Source organism: Drosophila navojoa, chromosome X (assembly GCF_054131105.1).
Source record: "Drosophila navojoa isolate 15081-1374.11 chromosome X, UAZ_NAV_1.0, whole genome shotgun sequence".
Taxonomy (NCBI): domain Eukaryota; kingdom Metazoa; phylum Arthropoda; class Insecta; order Diptera; family Drosophilidae; genus Drosophila; species Drosophila navojoa.
This window is the reverse complement of record NC_142895.1, coordinates 25,866,999-25,890,108: the sequence shown is the minus strand read 5'-3', so window position 1 is coordinate 25,890,108 and position 23,110 is coordinate 25,866,999. Positions and strand designations below refer to the sequence as shown.

Below are 23,110 nucleotides of genomic sequence, written 5' to 3'. Positions count from 1 at the left end.
AACATGTCAATATAACTCTGAATAGACACACCGATGACGCCAGTTGCTTAGCCTGACTAATTTATGTTATTCTTACTCTTATATTAACTCTAACGACTAACAAATTAATATGTAAACTGTGAAGAGAGCAATGCAAGTTGTATATATATAATTTGCCTTCAAGCGAACTAGTTCATGTCACCAGTATATATGTATGTATCTGTCTCTAGACCTCCATCTGTATATTCCTCTCTCGGAAGGATAAAATGGAGTATTCTTTGCTCTGCAACTCCCCTCACTTGTGCTCTGTCTCTGTTCGTGTATCCTCCCATCTCTATATGTCTGCCTTCTCTTTCTATGCTCATGCCCATCTCTATCTCGCTCTATCTGATAATCGCCGATTTTCATTCCAATTTTCACGTCCAGAAAATTCACATTGTATTTTTTTTAGCAAAAAAAATTTATTTTAATATTCATATTAGATGTTTTTTTTTTCTTGCTCTTTGATTTGTCTTTAAACTAAACCGTTTGAATTGCCTTCTCACTCTCTTCCGCTGTCGCTCGTTCTCGCACTGTCTTTCATTTCATACACTTCTCTTTCTATCTGGTATTTACAATATTGAGTTAACATATAGTTAGTTGTACAATACAATATAATAAAATTGATTAAAATATATAAATAGGTGTTTGTTATCTTTAAAATGTTTTTAGTTAAAAGCAAAGAACAAAAAAAAAACTGATTTATATAATTTAAGATACGAGTGTAAGCACGACAGGCCGATGCTTTCAATGGACTCTCCCCGCCAACATATGATATAGTCTATATATACACACGATCGTGGGCGCAATTTGAAGAGTTTTCTCATCCTTGGGAGGGGGAAAATCGTATGAAAATTGCAATAGAAAAACATTTTGCTTGCTTGCTCCTATGACCGCCTAGATTCTATTTAGATTATGTTAACATAGATTTAGCTTTGGTTACATTACTTTTTGCATGGCTTTTTTTTTCTTTTTTTGGTATTTTCTTTGTATTTTTGGTATGTCTAAGTAAAAAAAATATTTTTTTTTTTTTTTTTGCATTTGTGTTGAAAAGAAGTCGTTAGAATAATACATTGATTATATGTAAATTGATTTTGTTAAATAGCTGGTATGTGCTGTATATATATACATATATATGTAAACACATATATGCATACATAGAAACACTATGCAACATTTGCGAGAAAGTAAAACACAAAAATACTTGCAGACATTAGGAATGAATGTGGAAATGAAAATGAAAATATAATTTTTTCAATTCAAATACAAGAGATCAAAGATTGAACATTTCATTTAAGTAGAGCTAACACAATGGACAAAAACAAAACAAAAAACGTGTTGCATAGTGTTCTGTTTGGTTTTTTTTTCCTACTTCATATCTTTTTTTCTTTTTTTGGTATGTGTGTTGCCTAAGAAGAAAGTCTCGATCGTGCATGTCATAAGTAAAGTATTGCTAGGCACCCACCTACACATACATGTATATATGTCATGTATATATACATATATATATAGGCAGAGACCTACAGGGTCTTCAGCATGGGCGCCTTGCCGCTGGCGCTGCTCTTGTACGTCTCGTAGGAGGCACTGGCCGCATGCAGCTGCGCGTAGCCGGAGCTGCTGGCGACAGCGGCTGCCACAGCCTCGGCGCCATTGACCACCGTTGGGGTTATGGGCTTGTGGGGCTTGTAGCGCTGCAGCACCTCCGCTGAGGTGAGCTTGAAGGTTTCGATCATTTGACTACGCACACGCTCCATTAGCTGATCGATGTCGTTCTTGGTCAGGCCCTCGGTGCTAACCGGCGGCAACGTGGTTATCACTATCCGGCCGGCATTCAATATCTTCTTCTTGTCATTGAGGAATGTGCAGTAGGAGCTGAAGACGACCGGCAGTATGGGTATCTGCTGGTCGATGGCCATGTGAAAGGCGCCCTTCTTGAACGGATGTAGCTCGCCCGTGTTGCGGCGCGTGCCCTCCGGGAATACCCATAGCTTAATGCGTTGCTCCTTGATGCGACGATTGACGGCGTTCAGCGTGTCGCGGGCCTTCTCGCCGCGCACCCGATCGATGAATATGAGCCCGGCCAACCAGGCAGCCAGTCCGAAGGGCCAGGCATAGAACAGCTCCCGCTTGGCCACCACCGTGCACTTGTTCATCACATGCCAGATATTAAACATGCCTGCAATGGACATATAGGCGATTAGCTCAAATAGCATGATCAAATATATATATGTATATATAGATTACCCAGCACATCCAGCGAGCTCTGATGATTGGCCACGATGATGCATGCCCGATCCTTCTCCAGATGCTCCTTGCCACGCAGCTCCCAGCGCAGTCCAATCAGAGCTGTGACACGATGACACCAGGTGCTGGCCCAACTGAAAGCAAGAAACTCGTTAGTTTCCGTTCGAAAGGCTTTTTGTATTCATGAGAATCGCAAAGAGAGGTCAATATTATTATTGATGTACTATATGAGGTCGATCCCATATTGACTGTTGTAAATCTAATATGCAGAGCAAACAAAGATTTCAGATTTGGTCTACAAAAAATGCTCCACTCGAGTGGCATTTGAAATCTCAGTCTGGGCATAGCTAGTTCAAAATTCGATTCAACAAAATTATGCACTAAATAGAGTGGGCGCATTGGAGGCAAGTAAGTAAACAGATGAGTTCTGCATTCAGTTGACTTGCAGTCGGCCTTACGATGGAACCCGACTATCAACAGAATGCCCACTCCAGCGTGGGAGGCGTCAAGGATCATCAAGAACTCGAACAAAAGTAGCATTTTTCCGCATGATGGAAGACGTCGACCGCAAACGTTTGTGCCGCCATCGGAACAGAGAGCGGAGCGTACGCAAATGTCTCTCTTACTTGGCTGGGAGTACGGACGGGAATGGCTGACGGCGCGCGATGAGTCCCGGCGCCACGACTCGTTCAGGTCACCGCAGCGTTTCATTGAGCCCGACTACAACTGGTGGCTCAAGAAGCGCACGACTACGCTCGATCGCCGGAAACTCTACACACGCTCGCGTGCCCCACAAAAGAAGAGCTACTTGCTGTCCGCGTTCGAAACGGCCAGGACGCAGCGCCAGGATCAGAAACAGCTTGAGCTGCTTCCCGAACCGGGCACAGCTCACGACATCCAGTGCGAATGTGCCAGCTGCAGGCAGAGCCAATGTCGCACCGCCTCGAAAGACCAGAGTCCAGCTCCAGCTCCAGCTCCAGCTCCAGCTCCAGGCAATGCCCGGCAAATCTAAAGTGAACGGGATTTTACGAATTGAATCAGACATGACAAAGGTAAAGTGCGACCCTTGTCCCTGTTTTCTCATGCTAGGCTATTTGAATAGATTTTGGTGACAGTGTTGCCACATGATCATAACTGAAAATGTGGCAACACGTTTAATATCTTTCAGCAGCTGATGCATTAGATTTTCTTTAGAAGATATCTATCTACGATTTAAGTACTTGAATGTCAACTTGACTGGCAGCGTTGCCACCTCGTTATATTTGGCACATATAGCAACACCAAAAATGTTTGTAAGCTTCGTTCATGGCCTGCTTGGCCCTTCGATCAGCATAGTTCATATGCTTAGTCGACAGCGTTGCCACCTGGTCAAAGTAGAGACAGACAGCAACATCTGTAAAGCCTACAGACGCAACTATTTCCCTATTTGCCAAATTGAGATCCAATTTCCAGCTGCGAGTGTTCAATCGGCTTTAATTGATAATTGATTTTTAATTTCTGACTACAGACTGAGAAAACGTCGCCACAATCACCAGCGAAATACAAACAGACAGAGAGGCAAGCCAATAATGTGTTTAAATTTACCCCCTCCCCCCTCCCCCCACAGGTTTTTTTCCCCGCTACAAAAATTGATACCAAAAATATACACAATTTTTTGGCATCTAGTCATAAGGCGATTCTCTATCGAGAAGATCACCGAAAGCTGTGCAGCTGCCAAGGTCGCATACCGAGCGGATTAAACGGTCTAAATTATTGCAGTGTATTGGGTGATCTGAACCATGATCCCGATCCCCAATCCTCGATTCAATTGATATTTGACATATTTTTTATATGCAAATTCTACTTTGAAAATTAAAGACTATCTATCAATGTTTATTTCTTACGTCTTTCATTTGAATTTAAATTGCAGTCACTACAAGGTTACGATTAACATACATGTGGTGTACATATCTATGGTGGATCTATATCCATATATGTATACGCCTAGGGGTCTGTGCATATATTTATGGATATATGTATGTATAATTTTGCTAGCAGTTGCGCAACAATTGAAGCCCACTTGGGTCACAAATCAAATATAGCTTCAAATATGTTAAATAGTCGACGTTTGAATACTTCGCACCAGATAATATCATACGTACTAGAAAAATAAAATTTCTATTCTTGTGTTCTCTGCTATTGTTTTTTCTTTTATTCTCTACTTTTTGTTTCTCGTAATTCTTTTTCTATACTTTTTTTTTTTGTTTTTCCTTTACTTGATTCTCAATCTATCTTTTCACATCATTCTCGTTTTTTTTTTTTCACTTTTCTACCCTTCGCTTGTATTTTCCCCTTCCCTTTTCTTCATTTCAACTATCTTTAGTTATTTTCTTTCTTCATTTAGACTAACTTCCCTCTTGCTTTGCAAAAGCTCTTGGCAAAAGCAGAACAATTTTTATAAACGTTCTATTGATTGCTCTATTTGGCATAGCTATATCTACTATATAATCATATGTGCTCAAATTGTATCCAAAACAGAACCTCTTGAGTGGACCCATGAACTTTTCGATCGATAAAGAACTTGCCACGACATTTATGATATTACAGAGAGCCACAGATCGGAACAAACAAGTTATATAACACTTAAAATCGGTTTAATTGAGCTACACTATAAACACCCCATAAAAAACAAAAACAAGAAAAAACTAAGCAAAAACAATGTCCACTCATTGCGTGATAATAAAATCATAAATTGGACCTGGACACGCACAATTAGGTCCAATATGAAAAGATATATACTCTACATGTCTTTAATATTGAAAGGGTGCGACCAATACATATATCGTTAATATTTTGGTTTGGCATTTCGTTCAATTTGCAGCTGATGCATTTTGATTAAATTTTCAGAAATATTCATTAAATATAACTAGAGAAATGCGGCATTTGTAGTGTAAGAGCGAGATAGACAGGAGTTCAGACTGAGGGGGTAAGAAAGCGAGAGTCGACAAGGCGAGACATTGAACAGCTAATCGGGCGACCTCGCCAAATCGCCCGTTGGCTTTAGCGTGAGAACCTGCCAGAGCCCACCTGGGCCAATGTGTTGGCACGTGTCATTCGCGCACCACCTGCATACCAGTCAACGTCCTTCTAATGCACACACACACACATATACTTATATAGTTGTAAGTCTTATGGTCAACCAATAGATGTTAGCTGAGGCGAATGCCAGCTCCACTGGGAGCCAATTATTGCAGCTGTTCCGAAAATACTTCGTAAATATTGATGGCTCATCAAGCGCCCAACTACAGAAGTCGTCAAAAGGCCATTCACATAAACAAATAAATCAGAACTACAATAAGACGGGAGTGTGAACAAAGCAGAGAGTGCTTCAGTTAATATCGACCTCACCCCCAAAAAGTGAAAGCTCGCCTAGACTCTGAACTAAACTCAGTTGATTGCGCATTCACATTTCATAAACTCTTCATATATATAATATATGTACATATGTACATATATGTATAGAACATATACATATATTACCATATATCATATGATGTTTGTTTTCCTTTTCACCTTTTATTCTTTATCGATTTTGGGACCGTAAAAACAGCTCGATAACGTGTTTGTTGAATTTTTGCATTTACATATTTATACTCGCTCATCAACTGAAAGAGGTATATTGGTTCTGTACAATCTCTATCTTCTCTCTCCGGGCAAAAGCTGGTCACATCGAGCCAAAGTTCATTTTGATTCCTAAGAACCAATTCCAAATTTGTAAGCTTTTGAATAAGTTATACCTCGAGTGTTCAACCCTAGACAAGGCACTCCGGTTTTTCAAATACGCCCATTATGTACGGGTTCGCACAGGACCTAAAATTATAGAGCATATACTACTCCCCTTTAGGGTTGATTGAGAAAAGCTTTAGTACCTAGTAAGAAATTATAAATTTGACCTCCTTCATTGCAAACATATATCTACATATGTACGACCTTTTGTGGGAGTGTCCAATCCGAATCAGAATATATCTACCTAATATCACTACCAACTCTTCGTCTTTAATAGGCTTGCAAAGTTTCTCATTGAAAGGAAACCCAGATTAAAGTCTTATCAAAAATAATAATATTTATATGGAATAATTTATTGTTTCTAACAATTTCTCAACTATATTTGAAAGCCACTAAAGTAATTATTCAACAAAATAAACAAACTGATTCCTTAACATAGTAAAGTCTGAACTTTGTAGGAAAATAATTGATTCAGAACAAAAGCTCGAAAATAGTTCTTGATGATATCTCTCTTACAATTATTTTATCAGGCAATAATATATGCATATATATTTCACTTAATGGATGTGAAATAAATCATGATAAGCACATACCCTGGGTAACCCTAGGAATTATGGGGCAATCGATCCACTACTAATCCCCTACTAATGAGACCCATTCCAAGACGCTGCCTTAAGGTCAACATCGTAACGTAATACAACGATTGATAAATCCAACTGGCCGAGATTTTTCAAGCTCAAATTTCCGGATTACGTAAATATACATATACATACACAGATATCTATATCTATATACACTTATATACATAGATAAGCAATCAAAGTAAGTTGACAATCGAGCGAAGTGGTTGCAATTAAATAATGATACGATAGTGTGAGTCTATAACCACAAATTGTTGTTTTTGTTGACAATGTTGTGGTTTCTAGGTGGTTTGATTTGGCTACAAGTGCGGCAATCAGCATACACATAGCGGCTATATTTATCGATTTCATATTTTTATAGCGGGTACAGAGTGTCAAGTCTTTATGGTTAAAGATAAAGCGGACCGTGGAATAAACTAATCAGTTTTGCACTTTATTTGAAACAAATCGATAGGTTCCCAGCAAACATCTATTGTTCCGCTCAGTTCTTATTCATTTCTAATATTTGTATATCAATTTTATATATACATACATATACATATATTTATTTATTTATGCACTATACTCACAGTAAATTGCGTACATCACATGGCCGTGTGAGAAATGCGGGTATCAATATGATCGCATTGAGGGAGACGATTCCATAGTACAACATGAACTTGAAATAATAGCGAAATATGTGATTCGTCTCGTACAGAAAGGGCAACATCAGCAGCACGAACAGTCCGAACAGCTCCAGATACGAGCTCATTGTGAGCCTGACTCAGTCTGTATAGGTGAGTGTGTGAGTGTGTGTGTGAGTGTGCGGGAGTGCGGATGTGTGTGTATGCTTGTGTGCGTGTGTGTGTGTGTGTGTGTAGCCAGTCTGCAATATTCTCTCAATCCCTTGTACTTTCACTTGATTTATTTGCTCTAGCTCACTTCTGTTGTTTCTTTCTTCCGTCTGTTGCCGTTATTGCGCGACACTTAAGGCAGCACGGTGGTGCAGTCTTCTCTCTTTTATGGGTAACACTATTCTCAGCTGAAACGAAGCAAAAGTAGACCGCAATTATATGACCAGCTGCATAGCATTTCAATTAGAGACGAGAGCGTGTCGCACTAATATGAAAGACATTGCAAAGAAACTAAAACAAAATACAACAAAACCAAAATGCAAAGCAAAAGCAGAATTGCAAATTATTTTATACGTATATACAAATATATTTAAATTTAAACGATAATTTTTTTGTTATTATCATAATCATTTAACCATTTACATAAATAGGCTACTATCGATTCGAGTTAACTACCTTCCTAATTAATTTCCTTTGTCAAGTCATGTATTCTCTCTCACGCACGACACGCGTTCATCTCTAGCCTAATTGGTGTTGTCAACCATGTTACATTCTGATTTGTATGCTATTTAAGCGGACACCAGTGTAAATGGCTACACGAGTGGGAACGAGAGCTAGTTATGCCCATATGTATGTGCATACATACATTCATGTTTGGTTGTGCGAAGCTGGAAAGGGAAAGAGAAAGATTGCGTGCGTTTCGCGGCCCATTCTTTTGCTGCATTACCATGATTATTTGGAGAGTGCAGCAGAAAGAACAACAACAACAACAGCGGTGCACGCGCTCACTCACACATGCATACCTTCAGTCACACACACACGCATGCAAGCAACGGTGTGTTTCACGAGCCGGGAATAATGTCAGAAAAAAAATCAATTTTAATTGCTAAGCAAAACAAAATAGCAAAATTTGTGGAAATCATTTCATTTGATTTTTTCTGGCGGGCTATTCAGTCACTCTTCCTGAGATAATGAAATGTAGATGAAATGATTATGGTTGGAGCAGTGATCAAAAGTCCATTAGAGTAATTGCGCCAACAAATTAAATCATATTAATATGAGATATGACTGCTTGTATATTGAGTATTTCCTGCTAATGAGTTCGAATCGCGATACAAATCCAGTTCTATATTACCTTATTTTGCGTAATGCCTTATTTTGGGGTCCCTCAATAAAATATGACATAGAGTAAGCATAGTGGGAAACTGCTCTAAGATATCGAAATACAAACACATAGACAAATTTGTAAATGAGTGTAGGTCGCCCGCAAATATGCAATAAGAAATTTACAGAACAGAAAACTACGGAATGAACAACTCGAAAGTTCTCGACGTGTACATATCCTAGTCAGACTTTTGATATTTACCTTAGAATTTATCTTTGTGGAGTATACACGCGCACCAACATACCACCCAATATATGTAGGCATATATTAGAGTTCGTATTCCTATAGTATAAATTAAAATGCCATGCAAGATAAAATCGTTATGGCACAGCTATCCGCTTGACAAACGTACAGGGTATGCACATACATATGTAAGTATTTCCTATGAATTTGGCCAAATTTCGGTTGAGCTAATCTATGACCTTACAACAAATTTATTTGTTTTTGTGCAAGCCGGCAGGACATTGACCCACACAACATACTATTCCACACACACGCACATATACGCATACGCATACGCACACTACCACGCACGCATGTCGAATCTCGAAATTCAAACATACATACGTACATACATACATATTTGTTTACGCCTCACATGTGTACATATGCATGTGTGATCCACGGCTTTGTGTGCGAGTGCAGATGTACGAAAATTTTTGGCATCGTTCCGCCAAGCGCTGTGTGAGCGAAATGCAGCAACAATAACAAAGTGAGGGTTGTAGAGAGAATGAGAGCGTAGCAGCGTCGCCAATAAAAGGCATTGACACACACAGGGAATAGAGAGCGAGAGCGAGCGATATGCTAAGGATAACAAACACAACATATGAGAAATATGTAAATAGGGGAAAGAGAAAAAATAAAAATGCATAGCATAACATAATTGAGAGTCTCAGGCGGAATTAAGTAAAGTAATTTTAATAAAACACAATTGATGGACGAGAGACAACAACAATGCGAGCGAGCCAAGCTTGACAACAACACATCAAATTGAGTTCAACTACCAAGCACCACAACAGACAAGCATGCAGCATTTTCCTTTTCTTATTATGTGTACATTTTTTTTTTATAATACCTTCGGAGTACGCATATGTTGTGTGTATTTTACTGAAAGGAATTACGTTTTTTCTTGATGCGACGCCGCTGCGCTTGACAACGTTGGCAGCGACGGCGACGACGACCGGGCGCCGTTAAAACGTAGAGCGCGAAAAACTTTGACGAGAATTTCCGTTACCGACGTGCTTACTCTGCGGCGGCGAAAAAAAACAACAACAAATTGTAATTAAATTGACACTTAGCAGAGTATGCTATTTAACATAATACACAATGCTATACTCAAAGTGTTCTGTCTAATTTTTCAGCTTGAAGAATGTTACTGGTTTAACGACAGTCGCTGTTAACATTTGCTCACCCAACGAAATGTTATGTGCCTAACTACGACTTGACGAATAGCGATATATATACATATCGATTTATCCTAATCATCTCTGATACTTGTGTACATTGGTTCGTGTCTTTGCTAATGAGTTTAGAGCGTATTTTAAACCAAAGATTAGTACTTCTAATGTGAATAAATGCCTCAGACATATCCTGAGCAGTAAGTGCATTGAATTTATAAGGCTCCCATTTCATTCATGGGTGTGTACTTAACAGAACATACCCCATCATGTGCAATAATTTAGCTGTCTTTTCGTCTGCCTAAACTTGGCAAGAGGAACCCTGATTATGTAGTATGGGGGGATACATACTCCAGTCTCTATCTAGGTGACAAAAAGCTTGGCATGTGCAAAACGTGTTGTCGTCGGGTAATTGAAAAAATAACAAAAATATTTTTGTTTACATGGCTGCCATGCAAAATGAAAATGATGACGCGCTGATAATCCGAGTTGAACTCTGGGACGGCATCAAATCGAAATGACGGACATTGGTCAATAATCAAATCCATGCTGAGCGAACGGTTTCATCAAGGAGCAATTTCTTAATGTTTTAAATGTGTTTTCATATGCAATCACCATACTGCTTTGAAATCCAAATTACAGCAGATTCGCTCGCTCATAAGTTAACAGAAAAATAAACAGAACTTGAGTTGTCACAGAGAGCGCTGCCATGCGAGACTTTTGGTGAACTCTGTCTCTCTCTCTCTCTCTCGCGCGCGCGCGCTATCGCACTTTGAGTAACTGTATGTGATCGTCAATGCTAAACTCGCGATTGAGGAGAAATAGGTTAGGTACACGACTAAGCTACTGAAATTATGACGTCACAAATGCTGACAATTGACTATGAAAACTCTCATCAAACAAACAATTTATTTTGAATCATTCATATATTCCTACAGAACTGTGAATGTGATCAAGCAGTTTAAAGCGAACAATGCTCAAGTGTTAAAGATATGTTGTCAAGTCAATATGCCAATATTCTGACGTCAGACTCTCCGTAACCACACTCCCTTTGAACCTTTTGATCAAAATGCCTATTGCTTTATAGACTGTTGCCATGTGTGCGTGCGTAATTGTGTGTGTGTATTCGAGATGTACGATGCGAAGGCAGGCACATAAAGCACATAAAGACGCCGGCGGTGCGGCTATTAGAGCACAGTTGGCTTGGAGCTTGACTTCGATACGCACTGTAAGCAGCAGTGGGACGAATAGTGAACGCAAAGTGGAACGCGCAACACGTGTGCCAATTGAAATTGAAAACAAATTGAGGCACAATTTAAAGACGCAGCCGCAACAAGAACACACGGACAATGTCAACCACAACGACATCGAGTAAGTGCACGACTCCCCCTCCCCCACCCTAACCGCTGTCAACTAAAGCCTCGTCTACAGTTGACGGCTACAAGCTGGGCAAGGTGATCATCGAGGGCAAAACGAAGCAGGTCTACAATCTGCCCGAGCATCCTGGCCTCTGTCTGCTGCTCAGCAAGGATCGCATCACCGCCGGCGATGGCGTCAAGGCCCACGATTTGGCTGGCAAGGCACAGATCTCCAACACTACCAATGGCCAGGTATTTCGCCTGCTCAACGAGGCCGGTAAGTTTTGCTCCCTCTCTGTGTCTCTCCCTCCCTCTTGTCTCACTGTCTCACTTTCGCTCTATTTCGAATTCGCCGTAGGCGTTCGCACTGCATATGTTAAGCAGTGCGGCGAGAAGGCGTTCATTGCCCGCAGATGCGAAATGATTCCAATCGAGTGGGTTACGCGCCGCCTGGCAACCGGCTCCTTTCTCAAGCGCAATGTGGGCGTGCCCGAGGGCTACAGGTCAGTAACATTCGGCTAGGTTATCTACCTTGCAATTTACATGCGACTGCTGCGCGTCTTATCAATTGCAACGAACGTCAGTGCGGTCAGCAAGCAGCCATCCCGTTCCCCCCTCCCCCTCCCGCTCCCCTTACTCTCATTTATTACTGGTAATCATAGATTGAAATACAATTGATGCACTGCATCGAGGTCGTTCCGTTGACCCCGCTGCACTGATAAGCAACACAACAACAACAACAAACAACAGACGAAAAACATGCTTAAAATAAGACAACTTTGACAATCGACGTAAATAAGCGGAAACTTTTCAGAAAATTATTTTCCCATTCATCACCTAAAACTGTGACCTCTTCAAATTAATTTCTATTAGATATTCTACACTCGTATACCCGTATATAAGTATGGTAAGCATGAATTCGATCTTTGATATCTGCTCGATAACATAATATCGAAGCATTCGATTTATATAGATTTATAGTAAGATTTATAGCAATATAATGGCGGTGTATATCGATATCAGTTTAACTATAGTTTTATAGGCTTGCATTATCGATAACTCAGGTACGCGTATACCGATAACAGTTTATCTACAGTTATGTAGGCTTACATTGATCGGTAAATCAACTACTCATCGATAGCTATATGAAAAGTAACTCCCATGCATATCGATAAATGCATCTGTTTAATCAATCCTTCCATTGTTCCACACAGATTCTCGCCCCCTAAGCAGGAGACTTTCTTCAAGGACGACGCCAATCACGATCCCCAGTGGAGCGATGAGCAAATCATTTCGGCCAAATTCGAGCTTAACGGTCTAACGATTGGTAAGTGGCAAAGAGAAGACAGCTGCAACAGATTCGAGTGAAGTGGAACTAACTGGAATATGCTTGAATTGCAGGTCAGGATGAGGTGGACATTATGCGACGCACCACGCTGCTCGTCTTCGAGATCCTGGAGCGTGCCTGGCAGACGAAGAACTGTGCGCTCATCGACATGAAGGTGGAGTTCGGCGTGGATGACGATGGCAACATTGTGCTGGCCGATATCATAGACTCCGATTCGTGGCGCCTTTGGCCAGCGGGCGACAAGCGTCTGATGGTTGACAAGCAGGTCTATCGCAACCTGACATCGGTCACCAGCACCGATCTGGACACGGTCAAGCGCAACTTCATCTGGGTGTCGGAGCAATTGGCCGATATTGTGCCCCGCAAGGATCACTTGGTTGTCATCCTGATGGGCAGCGCTTCGGATACATCGCACAGCGAGAAGATTGCCACCAGCTGCCGCTCGCTCGGCCTCAATGTGGAGCTGCGCGTCAGCTCGGCCCACAAGGCCCCGGAGGAAACTCTGCGCATTGTCCGCGAGTACGAATCGGTGATGACGAATCTGATCTTTGTGGCCGTCGCCGGTCGTTCCAATGGCCTGGGCCCCGTCCTCTCCGGCAGCACCAACTATCCGGTGATCAACTGTCCGCCCGTCAAGTCGGACAATATGCAGGTGGACGCCTGGTCGAGCTTGAATCTGCCGTCGGGTCTGGGCTGTGCCACTGTGCTCTATCCGGAGGCAGCGGCGCTGCACGCGGCCACCATTCTGGGCCTCAGCAACTTCATGATCTGGTCCAAGCTGCGCGTGAAGCAGCTTAACAATTTCGTGACCCTAAAGAAGGCCGACAAGGAGCTGCGCGGCGTACGCAATGTTTGATGCGGAACGGGCTCTTCATAACAGTGCCAATTTTTTTTTTATATATATAATTATGAATATATTTTTGTTGTTTCAACTATTTTCTTCTCTCTCTCTTATGTTATGTTTTAGCATAGTTTGCAAAAATGCAAATAATACAAATAATAAATCAAAATTTCAAAATTTCCAAAAAGACATTTTGGGTTTGTGTCTTAGCTGGTAACAGAGTGTATAGTCGTATAATATATATGTAATATACGTATATAAAGTATAGCATATATTTATTATTCAATTATTTTCAGCTCTGTTCTTTGTTGCTAACTACTAAGCTAAGTTTGCACAAATGCAAATAAAACAAAAATCAAAATTTTAAAAATCCAAATAGTCGTGACACAGTGTGATTTAACGACGGGTTTGTATCTTGACTGTTTATATGTATACGTATACTTGAAGCCTGTGTATAGTCGAGACACATTTTTGGGGTGTGCATAGGAAGGCGACGGATTGGCGTCTTGGCTAACTCATTTGTTTTTGTAGCCTACTTTTTAGCTGCGCATTAGAATATTTAAAGGGATTCCTTGTGGTTGTTTCTGATTGGACCAGCTGGCTGAATTAGAATTTAAATTATTTAACTTGTATTTCTTTCTTGTGCGTGCAATATAAAATTTATTTTACAGGCCTAAAACCAATAATAAAGCTTTAAATTGCACGCTCAATCAATAATGGCTGAAAATCGCCATAAAATAAATTTTTCCTGCACATATGGATACATATGTACATATATGTATGTATAAATATGTATGTATGTATACTTTGTGGATTTTTTATATACTTTGAGTCAGCCGCAACCATTATTAGATAAAGCAATTAAAGTGCTTTTTACGCTAATTCTTTAGCAAACATTTCATGCAAGATTTTCAAATTTCATAATCCCACTAAAGCCAAACATTTTCTCTTATCTGTTGCAGCATATGCGCCATTAGCAGCACCCATCCGCTCTTTCCATCACTCACTCACTCTCTGTCTCTCTCCCTCGTTCTTGCTATAGCCTTCGTAAAGCCTTGGAAACTGAGCTGCGTAGATTTAGCATTCTTTGAAGGCGACAGTTGAGCTACTCCAGTTACCGACCCACCCTCTCTCTCTCTCTATCTATCTCAGCCCACTTGCCACGCCCATGCAGACTAAGCACTGATAAGAGCTGGAAAATGACAGATGAAATCGGAGAAGACTGTGCCAAATGGAAGAGTTGCCATCGCCAGTGCAATTACCAAGGCGACTGGGCGAGGGGCGGCAGAGGGCGACGCATCGGTGCGGGAGGGGCGGGGCTATGTAAAATGTGTTGAAGTGCGCGTCGCACAACCTCAGCTCAATTAATTATACTTTACCAGCAAACACATTCATAACAATAACAATAACTTAGCACGTGGTCTGCCCAAAGGGGAGAGACTCAGAGAGGGAGACACAAAGAAGGAGAGAGAGAGCGAGAGAGAGAGAGAGAGGGAGTGCACAGCACATATTAAAAGTCAGGGTCAAAGTGCCATTGTGTTTGCTTCATGTCGCAACTTATGCGGTCGCGCGCTGCTAGCAACGGCTGCCACAGTGCTGTGGCACGGGCACGGGCAGTGGCAGGGGCGGGGGACAGGGGGGTCAGTTGGGGGTCTGTATTGTGGGCGGCGGGCTGGGTTGGGCAATCGGACGGTAACAACAATAAACAAAATATGAATGGCAAGGCAAATGTAACGAAAATTTAAGAAAACAAGAAATGAATAGATAAAAAAATAATGTACATAGGCGACTCGTGTATACCCTACATTATATATATATATATATATATATGTTGATTGTGAATATACATATATATAAATAGATAATAATTGGAAATATATCTATAAATAATCCCATTTTCTATAGAAATCACTTTCTATATATAACTAATATATGGTTTATTAAGTTTAAGTAGAATTAAATCAATACATATATAATATGTATTTGCATTTATGTAGTTAGTCAACTGACTATATATATATATCTATATATATATATATATATGTATATTGACTTCTAATTGGATTCATATGCAAATTTTCTGTAAATTTATATAAATAATACACATTAATTAATTCATTCACGTTCATTATTTAACATAGTGTTAATAGAAGCAACGTGCTTTAGATATACAACCATATATCTGTATGTATGTATATAGGCAAATACATTTGCTAATAGAACGTGAGATACAGCACGCGCTTCAGCAGGGTATTCATATTTTGTTATATTTATTTATAAGTTTCATTAAAAGTCACATTAAATAATGCAAACTTTGAATTTCAATAAAGCATTTATTTATAGAAAATAAATATAAATTGGTATTTATGTGGTATATTGTGTGTACACATATAAATAATAATATACATATGTGTGCATACACTTGGAACACATCGGCTCGATGAACTGTCTAACAAAATCAGCATGCACTTAATGCTGAGAAGTGTAGAGGAAACAATAATGTTGTCGTCGTCTTTGCTTGGCTTTTGCCTTGCTTTGCTTTGCCTTGCTTTCTGCTTTACGTTGCTTCGCGTCTTTGCGTCTCTGCTGCGACTGCTTCTGTGGCTGCGGCTGCGGCTGCGGCTGGGCCTGAGAGGCCGTGGGGGTCGCCCAACGACAACAATGCCCGGCAATTGTTTTGCGGCGTTGACGCCAACGTCAGCGTCAACGTCAACGTCTGCAGCGACAGCGACGATGACGAGGCTATGTTTGCGGTCGCTGTCGTTTCCGTCTGTCGCGACCGACGACGAGTCGCCGCGACGAGATGGAGTGGGGTGTGGAACGGTGCGGTGCTTTTGGCGCGGATCGTTTGCTAAGGCATAAAACAATTTTGTTACAAGAAAAAGCCGCTGCCGCCTCTTTGTCCGATCTTTGCACACGTTTTCATTATCATTGTGTGCGTGAGTGTGCGAGCACCAGCGTTTGTGTATGCATGTGTGTGTGAGTTGTCTCTTTTACTGCGCGCCTTCTTCTGTCTCTCTTTACAGTCCGGTACTTCAACTTGTTGCTAAAAATATGCAAGGCAGTAAGAGGAAACCGGTTTTTCAGCGATCATCAACTGGCTGGGCCTGTTGCTGGGTGCCAGTGGCCGCAAGCTAGGTTAGGTAGCGGCTGGGCTTGGCTGTGGGGAAGAAGGGTGGGAGAGGAGCAAGGGGAAAGTTGGCGACTGTGTGACTTGATTGAGTTGGCTTAAGCAGCGAACGAGCCATGCACAAATAAAGCCAAGACAACAACATGCAAAAAGCCAACACGTAATACAAGACAAGTCGCGGTTGGGGCCCCAAAACACGATCGCGCCGGCCAAGCACCAAGCAGCAAGCGCTTGCGAAGGGGGCAAAACAATTCACTTTGTTGTTGGCACTGAGAGCGGACAGAGCGGCTGACAAACAAACACACACACACACACATACACACACACACACACACACACACACACAGGTAGGCAAAAAGGCAGGCATGGGGGCATCGATGATGAAGCCGCTGTCGCTGCCGACGCGACGTCGATTACGCGCGCTTATAGCGGGCAAGCCTAGTTGTTGTTATTATTGTTGCTGTCGTTCTCATTCTCTTTGCTGATGCTGCTTTTGTAGTAGTGTGTGTGTGTGTGTGTGTTGCTGTTGTTGTAACCGCAAGTTGCGCTACTTTTGCGCTTATTCGGCTTCGCGCCTTAGCGTTATCTTGCCCCCTACTCGCCATTTCACAATGTCACCCACCAGTCGCAGCCATAAATTCAGGTTAGGTTTTGTTTTCTTCTTTCCTTCTACACACACGCACACGCGAGCACATGCACATGAATGCAGTACTAAGTGCGAGTATGAGTTTACATTTGTATGTGTGCGACGTAGGTATGTATGTATTTCGTTCATGTGTATACATATTTATGTATGTATATACATATGTATGTAAACTGGCTTAACTGTGAATTGCTTCGGCTGCTGACGACGATCGGTCGCATATTAATGGACAACAGCCAGTGGAATCACAGTTGCTGGCGGGGTGTGTGGTGTGTGCTGTGTGCTATGTTTGTATGTGTGTGTGTGAGTGTGTGTGTGGGGTATATCAGGCGGGCGCGAACATTTTAATGATAAGCACCAAGTGTGCGCGATCTGACGATAATAAAAAACTTCAACAATAAAAACAAATTACCAAAACAAAAATTAGCAACAAACCACGAAATGAAGCGGGAACAGAAGAGGAAGAAGAAGAAGATGGTTTTAAAATAGACAACGAAACGGATAAAAGAGTCTATACATATGTATGTATGTATGTATGCATGTGTGGATATGTAGCGGTTAACTAAACAGCTGCTCAAATTCATGTATGAGAATTGTGTCTGTGTGTGTATGTGATCGATATCGGTCAATGTCGAGCAATTACCGAGGTCACGTCATGGTATATGTATGTATGTATGCTTGTATGTGTGGTAAAGGTCCACAAATAGCTCTTGGCTTAATTACAATAGTAGAGAGCATGTTGAAAGGTTTCCCACAGACTATCAATTATACATACATATGTACATATGTATATACATATATACATGCACTTACATATACATATATATACATATGTACATATGTATGTGTTGGATAGATAACGATGCCCTATCATCATATTGCAATCTAGCACTTTGGGCTTTCGCAAATATTTCCACAACTTTTGATTTGATTCTCCATTCAAAGTTATCAACATTAATTAGATAGTCAATAAATTACAAGCAAACAATGATGGATATACAGACATACATGCATACATACATAGGTACATACATAAGCGTGTACATATGTACATATGTAATAGTATAACTGAGTACCAACAATAGCTATACGAATGTCTTTAACATCCATAAATAACTTTATTTTCTCTACAATTGTTTTTCTATTTATGTACATTATATAACAAACATACATATGCATATACATATGTATTTACATATGTACATACATATCACTTTTTAGTATTGCCTTCAATATTGAATTTAGTTCCAAACTCAGCATTAACAAAATATCATGAATTGTAATAAAACGCTATTTGACAATTCTAAAGTCAAACAATGGAATATTTCTCAGGATGTAAAGTTTCTTGACAAACTCAACATACATACATGCATACATACATTTGTATTGATTTGTATGTATGTACATATGTGCATACATACATATGTAAATACTACATACATATGCACTTACATATGTACATACACGTATATGTAAATAAAAATGTGTATGTATGCAATTGTATATTAAACTGTCTTATATTTTACATGCACAATATCTATGATATCTATATACAGATGTACATTTACATATCTACATACATACAATGTACATATGTTTCTATATATGTATGTATGTAATTTTATTTGTCGATTGAGTCATCGAACTGTTAATAAGTCAAGTCCATAAACGATAAATCGATATTATTTCCTATATTTATTTAAGTCATTTGAAATACTGAATAGCTTCAGTAAATATTTAATAGCTCAAACCACAGTGAGAATGTGATAGGTAGACTAAAAAAAATGATGGCCGATTTAAGTGCGTCTAAAAAACTGCATATGTATGTATGTATTTCTAAGTAGAGCTGCATTTGCACTCATATGTATGTATATGTACATATGTATGTATGTATGTGGGTGTATGTATGCACACGCATCTGCATGCATGCGTATAAACACGCATACATACATACATACATATGTACACATGTATGCATGTGTGTACCCAATCCATATAACATTTGCCTTGGCTAGGTCGAAAATGGCATTCACACCTCCCTCCCACCAACTGCTATCGATTTGCATGGCATGCAGAGATCGAGCGGGCACAGCCTCAGCTGTAAGCAACGTCTTAAGCTACTGCTGCTGCAGTCGACCCCCTGAGAAGAAATATGAAAAAACATGCTAACGCCCCCGCTGCGGCCCCGTACGAAACCATTTGCAGTTAGGCAACTTTTTTTTTCTTACACAAATGCACGCACGCCAACATTCTAACTTATTCACACATGCAAACAATCTCACTTCTTGGTGTGTATGCATGTATGTATGTATGTGTGTGTCTGCTTGTCTCTGCATCAAAATTCGCGAGCCATTCTACTTCTCCGCCCGTTTGTTTCGTGTGCTTTCATTTTATTTTACTTTTTATTATTACATATTTTTGTTATTTTTATTTTTGCGTTACTCGTTTTATTTGCGTTGCTGTTATTGTTCTTGTTGTTGTTGCTGTTGCGTTGTTGTTGCTTGCCTGGCAGCCTTTTGCTTTATTTATTTCGACCGACTGTGACGCGTTCGTTCGCATGCCCCCAACCCTCTTACTTTGTGCTCGCTCTCGCTCTCCTTTTTGCGTTCATCAGCGTGTGCTTTGTCTCGCTCTCGTGCACATCTCTGTTGGCAAACTGTGGCGCACTCATGAGTCAGTCGGTCTGGCTGTTCGTCTGTCGCTTAGTCTCTCCGTCTCGCTTTTGCCTGAGAGCTGTCTATTTGTCTGTTCGTCCGCCACTGTCTGTGTCTGTGTGCGTTGAAGTTGAATGTGCCGGTTTTTCAGTTGCTGCTGCTGCTGCTGCTGTTGTTGTTGTTATTGCCGTTGGTCGTGTCATGTTGATTTGTGTGCTTGGCTCGGCTCTTCGACTGACACACCGACAGACCGACACACCGCGTGAACGACCAACTGCCTGTCCGCCCGCTACCCTGACTATAAGCGTCTGCGCCGAATAACTAGGTTTTCTGCTGCTGCTGCTTCTGCTGCTGTCGCTGTCGTTGCTTCTGCCACTGCCGCTGCCGCTGCTAGCATTATGTCTCTTCCTCTTACATTTCTGTTTCATCTTCTTGTACACATGCATAGACACACACATTCAAACAGCAAACAGCAACAGCAACGCAAACAACACCAAGACAATGCGCAGTAGATAACAGCCGCCTCTGCCGCTGCTGCTGCTGTCACTGCCGCTGCCGCTGCCGTTGCCGCTGTCGCGCCCCTTGGTCCGTTCTTGTAGATACTTATGTATCCATGGGTTACGTACATACTCACATACTTAGTGTATGTATGTATGTGCATACCAGTGTATCTATGGCAACACAGCGTGTGATATATAAGCGTTCTCCGAGTATATTCATGTGTATGTGTGTTTATGCCTGTATGTGTGCAGACAGCTGCTTTGTGTGTCAAATTGTAGCAAAAATGTTTTTTTCTTCTTCTTGTATTATTTTTTTGTGCCGAGTGCCTGAGAGCCACCCACCCACTGGCGCATTCTGCACCGCCTTGTGCTCAGCTGGTAGTGAATGTGGCTGTTGTTTTCCATAGGAATTAAATTTATGCAACTCTGCTTTAAATTCGATTTTCAAAAGCCATGAGCCAAATACTGAGAATACACAGTAGAAATGCATGTCGTGAATTAATAATATTATTATACCTAATACACTTTAGTACATATTATATTATATATATGTATATGTACATATGTATTAATCTGCTTAGAAAATATTCCATTGAATTGAATTACTGCAGTAATACTGATTATGTGAAGTGTTCTTTAACAAAATAATCGTAAGAGCTTTAATGGAATGCAATGAAACTTAACAAAAAATACATATGTATGTATATGTATACTACCTGTTAGCTGCTCTTTATCTTCTCATTCAGTTTGTTGTAAAAAAAAAAAAAAGAAGATAATCGGCTTAGCAAATTTTTCCAAGAAACCCACTAAACATCAATGATTCCTGCTGACGCAGCCAATTCACTACTGGGTAGCTCATTTCTCGCCGTTCTTTATCTATTTCACTCTCTCGGTCTCTCTTTTCACTGTTTCTGCTGTTGCTGTGTGCGCTGCGCAAAAACTACACTGCGTTCTCTGTCGCTGCGGCGACGCGTCGGTCACACAGGCCGCCATACTCATGCTTGTTGTGTGTCTACTACCGCACAGTGGACCCTTACGATATATTGATAGAAAAAAATATTTTTTAAAAATTTCGTTTAAAAATATGTTTGATAGTAAAAATATCTAAGTTAATCATAATTTTGATAAACAATACAATTTTAAATTGTTCAATTTCATTAAAAAAATGAAAACAAATAGTAATCAACCACTGTACGTCGAATTTCAACTTACGTTACGTTTTGCCGCTGGCAGCGAAGCAGCAGCACAGTGCTTTGTTATGCTGCTCAAGCAAAAGCAACGTTGCCAAACTTCATTCTGCTATGTTCATGTTCACGTTTGGTTGACTGCCAGAGTATGTATATAGCATATATACATATAAAGATATACATATGTATGTATGTACGTGTATGTGTGCATGTCTGTTTGTGTCAGTGTGGGTTGTGTTTTATATCAGAAATTTCCATTTAATTTTTTATTTAGGTTTCTTTTTCGTTTTGCAACGTTGTTGTAGCTGTTTTATGTGTAGATACATCCATACATACGTGTGCGTATATATATATACATATATGTACACATATATGTATGTATAATTTGTATACGCACACACATGTATGTATAGATACATATTCATACATGAATACATACACATGTGTGTACATGTGTGCTTGTATGTAGAAATGTAGCTTTTGCTTTTGTGTGAGATTGTATTTTGGTTACACTTTCAGCTGCCGATTTGATTCTATGGTTTTTGGGAAGCACATACATACATACATACATGTGCGTTTGTGAGTATGGGGTTCAATCCAGAAGCAGTGGGAGAAGAACCAGAGCTTCTGCCAACGTTTGGGCCCTGATGTTGATGCAGCATAGGCCTGCAAATTGCCAGGAAATCTCTGTTGAGGGTTGTTTTGGTTTCTGTTGTCGATTTTATTATTGCGTTTTTCTCTTTCTTCTTCTACATACATAAATATGTATGTATGTATGAACATATGAGAATGCGCTGTGCGTGTGGGGCTGTGTATGTGTATGTGAGTGTGCTCTCAGTCGCATTCGCAGCCACAGGTGTTGTCGATGTTGACGTTGTTGGGTTTCGCAATACATACATACATACATACATATGTCAAGTTCAACTCTCCCAAATACTTCACACCTTTGTGCAAATTATTTCGTTGTCAATATGACAAAAAGTTAACCTCAAAATGTTGTTACGCCGCCTGTTGAGCGTGAGTCAGTCGCGTACGATGGCAACAGCGACGGCGACGGTGACAGCGACGCTAGCACCGACAAAAGCGGAGCCGACAAATTTTTATTTAAACAAATGCAGCAATAACAACAACTGAGCTTAATGAAAAAGTTATGCGAGTATAAGCTTTCGTTTTTATTTATGTATGAATTTATATATGTATGTACATATGTACATATGTATACAGATACATATGTATGTATGTCTGTAAGTGTGTGTAATTTGTATTTGCGTGCATGTGCGTGCGTCTCTTTGTTTGTATATGTGTGTACGTGTGCTCTCAAACAAACTTTGCTCCCTACACTTGACCTTGTTTTGCCATTTTCATTTTGTGCCATGCACCCCACCA

The 23,110-nt window shown here is 40.4% G+C and overlaps 3 protein-coding genes across 4 annotated transcripts; 2 read left to right on the top strand and 1 right to left on the bottom strand.

Annotated features, from left to right (window-relative positions):
- Positions 1-415: 415 nt before the first annotated feature.
- Agpat1 (1-Acylglycerol-3-phosphate O-acyltransferase 1) lies at positions 416-7,484 on the bottom strand. Its single transcript, XM_030388103.2, has 3 exons — positions 7,238-7,484; positions 2,263-2,396; positions 416-2,194 (listed from the first exon to the last, which is right to left on the bottom strand). The coding sequence occupies exons 1-3, from the start codon at positions 7,417-7,419 to the stop codon at positions 1,539-1,541; spliced, it is 972 nt and encodes a 323-aa protein (XP_030243963.1). The 5' UTR covers positions 7,420-7,484; the 3' UTR covers positions 416-1,538.
- Positions 2,535-4,137, top strand: LOC108656037 (uncharacterized). 2 transcript variants are annotated; one of them, XM_089263738.1, is made up of 3 exons: positions 2,535-2,670; positions 2,743-3,316; positions 3,872-4,137. In XM_089263738.1, exon 2 carries the CDS (start codon positions 2,744-2,746, stop codon positions 3,272-3,274), a length of 531 nt encoding a protein of 176 aa, XP_089119864.1. In that variant the 5' UTR covers positions 2,535-2,670; position 2,743; the 3' UTR covers positions 3,275-3,316; positions 3,872-4,137. The 2 variants fall into 2 exon arrangements, with proteins under 2 accessions (XP_089119864.1, XP_089119865.1); XM_089263739.1 differs by having other exon boundaries at positions 2,555-3,316.
- A 3,750-nt stretch (positions 7,485-11,234) lies between the features above and the next one.
- Paics (PAICS bifunctional enzyme) lies at positions 11,235-13,799 on the top strand. The gene is made up of 5 exons (XM_018107913.3): positions 11,235-11,434; positions 11,495-11,698; positions 11,780-11,924; positions 12,636-12,748; positions 12,823-13,799. Exons 1-5 carry the CDS (start codon positions 11,413-11,415, stop codon positions 13,623-13,625), a joined length of 1,287 nt encoding a protein of 428 aa, XP_017963402.1. The 5' UTR covers positions 11,235-11,412; the 3' UTR covers positions 13,626-13,799.
- The last annotated feature ends 9,311 nt before the right edge of the window (positions 13,800-23,110 follow it).